Genomic DNA, 7016 nt, shown 5'->3' with positions numbered 1-7016 from the left:
TTATCCTAAAAATAAAATAATCCTCAACATATTTTTATGTAATAATTTCTAATATTATTGGAAAGTTCTAAACTAATCCTTTTGTCAAGTGACGTTAAATTTTGGATGGAATTGTCCCAAGTGCCAATTAGTTGCGAAAAAATAGAAAAAATAATAATTATAAAATTAAATTAGGTAAAAAAGAAAAACAAATAATAATTGATGACTTTTTTATATAATTTAAAATTTCAATATCAAAATGAAATTAACATAATTAAAGATCAAACAAAGGAAATTGTAAAGCAGAGCATCATGCAATGCAATTATATTGGTAGGTTCAAATGAGAAGATTTCAAATAATTTAGTTTTTCACATTATTTATTTTTTTAGTTTTTATTTTATTTTATTTTTTTCACAGTTAGCTGCCGCTAGGGACAGTTCCATCAAAAAATTAGCCTTGGAGACAATTTTGTCAATAAAATAAGGTTAGAAATTATTTTGATTTTCAACATAAATTTGAGAGACCAAATTAATACTTTATCTTAATAAAATAATAATAATAATATACAATATTCCTTGACCTTAAAGTAGGTATATATAAATTCCCCTTTATTGAATAAGAAGACTAGGCTTGAGTCTCATGAGTCATGAGAAAATCTGATTAATAGTAACATGAGAAAATCTGATTAATAGTAACATGTTACCACCATAAATGCTTCAATTAAGCAAAGAAAAAACATGAAAAGAGGGAGCAATCTCCTTGAAGCTAAACAGTAAACACCTTTTTCTATGTAGGTAATGCTAATTTTGCTACTAGTTCTTTTTCCAGCACAAGGGTTACAATTAATCCTCCAATGGTTTTCTCATAACAGAATCTTTACTTATATAATATATCTTCAGTTACAGACAGATTTAGGTGCCCAATTGCACATACTCAATAATGGATGATTGTAACAATCAGAAGCTGAAAAACAAAGCCATTCAAAACTTGCTACTGAGAGTTGAAGCGGAAGGCTTCCCCAGATGCATACTTAGTCCTCATACTGTAGTGATCAAACTTGGGATTGTTGTAATCAACGGTCCTTGTCTCGGCCGGTTTTGGCTCAGCCCTGACTGCTCCGTAAACAACTTCTCCGCTCTTTTCTCGTGACCTATGTCTTGGCCTTTCTTTCGGGACCTTAGATTTAGTGTACGGTGGGATTTCAGTTGATCCGTAGAATTCAGCATACTCGGCTCGTTTAGACGATGAATGATGCTTACTTGACAAAGAGGGATCCTTGGAACTGCTTGATTTTATCTTCCGGGGCTTCATTTCTGAGTGTTTCTCAGCTGTGCTTGAAGTATGGACCTGCCGAGGTTCTGTAGGAGTAGCAGGATGCCGAGTTCCAGTAAGAGGAGCAGGAGCTGGAGCACTTTGCCTATTGACCAAGGGAGGTTGCTGCACTTCATCTTCAGGCATCTTGAGACGATCTTTCAGTGGTGTTAGGCTTCTCGTGGGGCCGTTCGATTTGAGACGCGAGGGTATGAATTGAGTGAATGCACCAGCCAATGCTTCAAGGGATAGCTTAGAAAGATCAACAAGAAGTTGTCCAAAAGATGGCCATCCTGGCTCCTCTTTAGCGTTCTCCAGGATCGGCATGGTTTTCTCATGGCTTGCGTGCGCTTTGAACTCTCCTTCCAACGGTCGCTGCAAGGTTTATGGAGTGTAATAAATATCATATACGTCTGAAAATTCTATGACAAATCTTATTTAAGCAAAGTGGACATACAGATACTACAGTTTTGGAGAAGAACGAAGGACCGAATCCCTGCTGTAGCATGCACGTCGCATATCCCAATATGATAGCACCAACAACTGTAAGGATATCTACAGTAAAAACCCACAAAATGGGCAATCAGAAAAATAGTGGACGATGGAGAGAATGTAACAGACTAAATTAAGATGCAGCTACTAGACAAGATTTCAGATCTGCATTTCACATTGTTCCTTCTTGGCTGAGTACAGCAAACTCACATGTCCCAAAAGCGCCTACCAATTTAAATATTATATGTACTAAACTCTTGCATAAGACGAAAAGAAAAAACAAACAAAGAGCTACAATTCTAGAGATATTATGAGATTAAATAAATTCAATGTTACAGAGATCAGGAATTGCATAATTGCATTTGAAGAGTGAACATACTAGACCATAGAGGATTAGGTTAACTGCATTAGAGAGAAGATTGCCACTGCCTATTTGGAAGATATGGTAGACCTTTTATCTTAGGCTTTATGGTAGGACGATGTGGAAATGTTTAATCTGTGTAGCCAACCCATCACACAGGGAAGAAGCCTTGGTTGTTGCTAACTAGCTATTGTTGTATGCATTAAATAAACTCAAGGTGTCTTTGTGAATTTCATTTTGAAGGGAAGGAAGGGGGTTTACTCTGAAAAGCCCTTTTCATCGTTCCATTTCCCTCCACTTATGGAATACAGCACAGTATTTAAGACTAGGAGTCGAGGACTAAGTAGACCCTTCAGTTAAATGAACTAAATTATTCAAAATTTTCCTGTATTGTTATGACATGTTTGGAATATGCAGGAAAAGTACCAGATAGTTATCATCTTATATCGAGATATAATTTGAATAACAAAAACATATCAAACTGCAGGTAAGACTTTGAACCTGTACTGGAAACTGAATTTGATTGAGAATCACAATCCTCCTGTTCAAGGGAGATTTGCCGAAGAGCAGCATTTCCTCTATCAATGACCAACAAAGAACAGGTGGGCCTAACGTATATAACATCAAAATCATTTGAGAATTTAGCATCCTCACTTGGTCCATCTCTATAGCCTGCAACAGTTGACTTCCCACCAGCGATGGTTGTCACACCTTTAACAACAATTGCAAAGATCATTAACATTATCCTTTCTCACCATTTCCACTAATCATTATCTGAAATAAACCATCATACGATCGTGTATTATGCATGCAGGGAAACTTCCAGATTCAAAGGAACTTCATATTACATCTCTGGTAAGGCCTCTATATTGAGTTGCTATTATGACTCTTATGTTAAAACTTCATTCTACCACAGAGCATGTTATTCCAAACTAATTCCAGAAATATTTTTAAGTCAATTAACGCTTACCAGCATCGCCGATCTTTCTGATGGCCATATTCTGAGTGTCAGCAACATAAACATTCCCTTTATCATCCATGGTTATGCCTTTGGGATGATTAAAACGAGCATCACTTGGCTTTCCATCCACATGACCAGTGTGACCCTGAAATGATCCAGCCACCAATCTTCCTCTACTATCTGAAGTACAAGAGAACAATAACAGGAAGAACAAGTAAGTAAAAGCAAAATACAGACCTAAATAAATTATGTGAAAGTAGGAATATCCTAGGAATAAATTATGTATATGTCACTATTTAGCAAATCAAATTTGCTACGAATAGTTATTATAAGAATCAAACTTCAAGAGGATAAGAGCAACCATACATTGCGACAATGGCGGGGTAATTTTAACAATGTTGCTATTGGTTGCATCTACAGCATAGAGTTCGCCATCTTCCTCAGACACACGGATCCTATGAGGAATGACCCCAATTTCATTTCCTTCCACAACAGTCTCAACAACATAGCCATTCTCAAATTGAAGAACACTCCCATCTGAAAAGGAAAAAGAATAATAACAACAACAAATTACACTTACATTTACATACTAAACCATAAGAATGTGATGTACCACACAAATCACTAAGCTATTATTATTATCATCATCACTGCACAATGAACCTGAATTTGGCGTCTTGGAGGCACTAGACCTTGTCCATTTGAGAAGTGAAGAAAGATGGTTAATCAATGGCCCTGATTTACCAACATTAATTAAATTAATATCAAGCTAAAAAACGAAAAAAGAAAGAAAGAAAGAAAAGCATACCCACTTTTGAAAAAAAAAAAAAAACATGCAAAGTAAGAAGGGAATCAATTGGCACTCATCAACATAAAGCAAAAAGATTCAAAATTTAGCAAAGCCCATTAAAGAAATTGGAAAATCGAACTAATTAAAGAAACCGGGACACTGAAATTTTCCTTGGCTTTCCATATTTTTGGGGTTACCTGCAGGAGCAGCTTGAGCTTGAAATCGGAGAGAGAAGTAAGCGGCAAGCGCAATGAGAGAATACAATAACAGAACACTGTTCCTCCTCATAGTAACTCACCCAATGATCGAAGGAGAGGGTGGGGAAGAAGAACAAGTAGTGGGTTGTTCTATGATTTCTGTTGTGATTGTGTGTTTGTGTAAACTTGTTACTTTGAGTTGAGAAGAAGCTATGGAAGAGGAACGAAGTGATGAAGTAACATTTTTTGGTGCGCAACTAGCAAGTGGATTCTTCTTCTACCACTGGCACTTTGCTGCCACAACACTATTTCCCTCTTCGATGCTTCTCTCTCTCCCCATCCCCCTCGCTCTCTCTGCTTTTTCTACAAAAGCGCTTTTAAGTATAATAATTATTGTAAAATAAATAAGAAAGATGTACAAGATATTAAATAAAGATGTGTAAATAGATAATTTTAATAATAATATTCACCACATCAATATCTCACATTAATATTAATAGAAATGTATTAATATTATATGTATTAATACTTATATACTAGCACCTACCGAGAGAGAGAAGAAAATAGAATTTATAATATTATAGTGTATGAAAGAAGAGAAAGATAAAAATATTTGTTATTGCTGTGTGTTGTATGTAAAGTTATGAAGTTTTATTTATAGCGGTACAAATTTAACTTTTATTAAAAATTGGTCTTCGTAATAATCTCAAATCTCTCTTGAAAACTTCAGCCGCCCATAACATTAATGAATATCCATCTCATATTCTTATCACAACACTCTTCCTTGGATGACCATTTAGGATTATGTCTCGTTAAAACTTTACTAAAGAAAAACCTAATAGAAAAAAATTTTAGTGAAGGAAAAAGAGTATAAAATCCTTTGTGATGGAGACTACCTCATTAAAAACCTTGTCAAGAAAAATCCAATGGGAGAAAAACCTGACCAAGAGAAAAAGAGTAGAGTCTCCCCTTCTTGTCGACATCATTTAATGTCTCGAAATCGGCGCATCCCAATCTCATGTACCAATCTTTTAAAGGAGGATTTTGGGAGTGACTTTATAAATAAATCTGCCAAATTGTCACTTGAGCGGATCTGTTGGATATCAATTGTCCCTTGATTTTGAAGATCATGAGTAAAGAAGAATTTGGGAGAAATATACTTTGTTTTATCACCTTTGATATATCCGCCTTTAAGTTAATACATGCTGTATTATCTTCAAACAGGACAGTTGGAGCTATCTTCTGATCAATCAGTCCACATGATGACAGAATATATTGGATCAAACTCCTCAGCCAAAAATGCTCTCAACTAGTTTCATGTATCTCTAGTATTTCAACATGATTAGAGGATGTTGCTGCAATCGTCTGTTTTGTGGACCTCCATGATATAGCTATACCACCATATGTGAATAGGTATCCTGTTTGAGATCTCCCTTTATGTGGATCAGACAAGTATCCAGCATTTGCATAGCCAACTAATTGTGACTTGGATCGATACGGATAAAACATTCCCATATCAACCGTTCCATGAAGATATTGAAAGATTTGTTTGATTCCACTCCAATGTCTTTTGGTTGGAGATGAACTATATCTTGCTAGTAAATTCACAGCAGATGATATATCGGGTCGTGTATTATTAGCAAGATACATTAACGCTCCAATGGCACTAAGATATGGTACTTCAGGGTAATAAATTGTACTACAAATAATATACCAAAAAACCATCCACTTTAGAATGGAAAGAACCATCCGCACTTATAGTAAAAAAAACATCGATTTAGTTTAAATAGCTTAAAGAAAAATATAGTATAGTATTTGTTTCACAAACCTAAATATCACATAATCCTGTTATTTATGTCCTTGTCTCAACCAGCATAAAAGAAAGAGATGTATCTTCAAGTAGATCATTGATCCTTTTACAACATGTAAAACTACTTTACATTGAGAGTGCATCAAAATTAAATTCTAGAACATGTATCTATGCTTTCCTTCATGAAAAAGAACTATTAGAGCTCCAAGCCATAGAAACAAAAACAGAAAATGGATATATACAAAACACTATTCTCTCTAGAATATACATTCTTTGTGGCCTATAACTTACATTTTCTACATTTTATTTATGTCAATTTAGTTAGACCATAGATAAGATCTTATCTATGAGTTAAGACTTATTTAGAGGCTATAACTCAAAGAAACTATCATAAAATAGAATTCTAAATAGAGAAAATTAGAAAAAAAAAACATTTATACTACCTTTCCAAGAGTGAAAACAAGGGCTACACTAGCAACACCAGCACTTACAATGATGATGTCATCACATCCTTATGAGACTTCTGGTGGAGTCCATGTACCATTTTTTGATGTCTTTATACTTTGTGCATGTATTGTTGCACTTAGAATACTTAATTTTCTCTTGTTTGATGTAGAACTGTACAGAACAAGCACAAGCACCAAACCAAAAACTATGACACTTCTAAAAATGAATATATAATCCATTGCCATGAATAAGAACAAGGGATTGGTGAAACTGTGTGACATAGTTTGAGAAATAATGAAAAGAGATTAATGAGAATTAAGAATGGTAATACACCCTTTTTGTTCTGTTGTTCATGTGAGTCTTAATGTGTTACACTCTTCTTTTTTTATATATCTAAAAACCTTGCTTCAGCAGTAAATATATGCCAATGTCACATAATTAAATGACAAATAGCAACAACAACAATAAATTAACCACATTAATATAAACACTCACACTATTATGATTTAGTCTATCAAAATCACAACTATATATGAATAGCTACCAAAAATGTTATATATAATGATGATTGTAAAGCACAACCATCATCATAGTGCTTGAAAGGAAATAACATGAATGGCATTGTTATGAGAATACATTAAATAATACATCAAAAAAGATTTCTACC

The 7016-nt window shown here is 34.4% G+C and overlaps 1 protein-coding gene across 1 annotated transcript; it reads right to left on the bottom strand.

Annotated features, from left to right (window-relative positions):
• LOC107613490 lies at positions 611–4465 on the bottom strand. The gene is made up of 7 exons (XM_016315509.2): positions 4093–4465; positions 3769–3840; positions 3472–3642; positions 3115–3285; positions 2646–2855; positions 1749–1846; positions 611–1666 (listed from the first exon to the last, which is right to left on the bottom strand). Exons 1-7 carry the CDS (start codon positions 4181–4183, stop codon positions 971–973), a joined length of 1509 nt encoding a protein of 502 aa, XP_016170995.1. The 5' UTR covers positions 4184–4465; the 3' UTR covers positions 611–970.

This window comes from Arachis ipaensis, chromosome B08, assembly GCF_000816755.2.
Source record: "Arachis ipaensis cultivar K30076 chromosome B08, Araip1.1, whole genome shotgun sequence".
Classification (NCBI taxonomy): Eukaryota; Viridiplantae; Streptophyta; class Magnoliopsida; order Fabales; family Fabaceae; genus Arachis; species Arachis ipaensis.
Note: the sequence above shows the minus strand (reverse complement) of the source record. Positions and strands in the feature narration are given on the sequence as shown.

What these genes read in the sequence shown, in the direction of transcription:
- LOC107613490 (XM_016315509.2), bottom strand. Translation starts at nt 4,183, where the DNA reads ATGAGGAGGAACAGTGTTCTGTTATTGTATTCTCTCATTGCGCTTGCC. An exon ending in AGCTCAAGCTGCTCCTGCAG is followed by an intron (nt 3,841 to 4,092) that starts GTAACCCCAAAA and finishes TTGGTAAATCAG; the next exon opens with GGCCATTGATTAACCATCTT. An exon ending in AAATTCAGTTTCCAGTACAG is followed by an intron (nt 1,847 to 2,645) that starts GTTCAAAGTCTT and finishes TTTTTACTGTAG; the next exon opens with ATATCCTTACAGTTGTTGGT.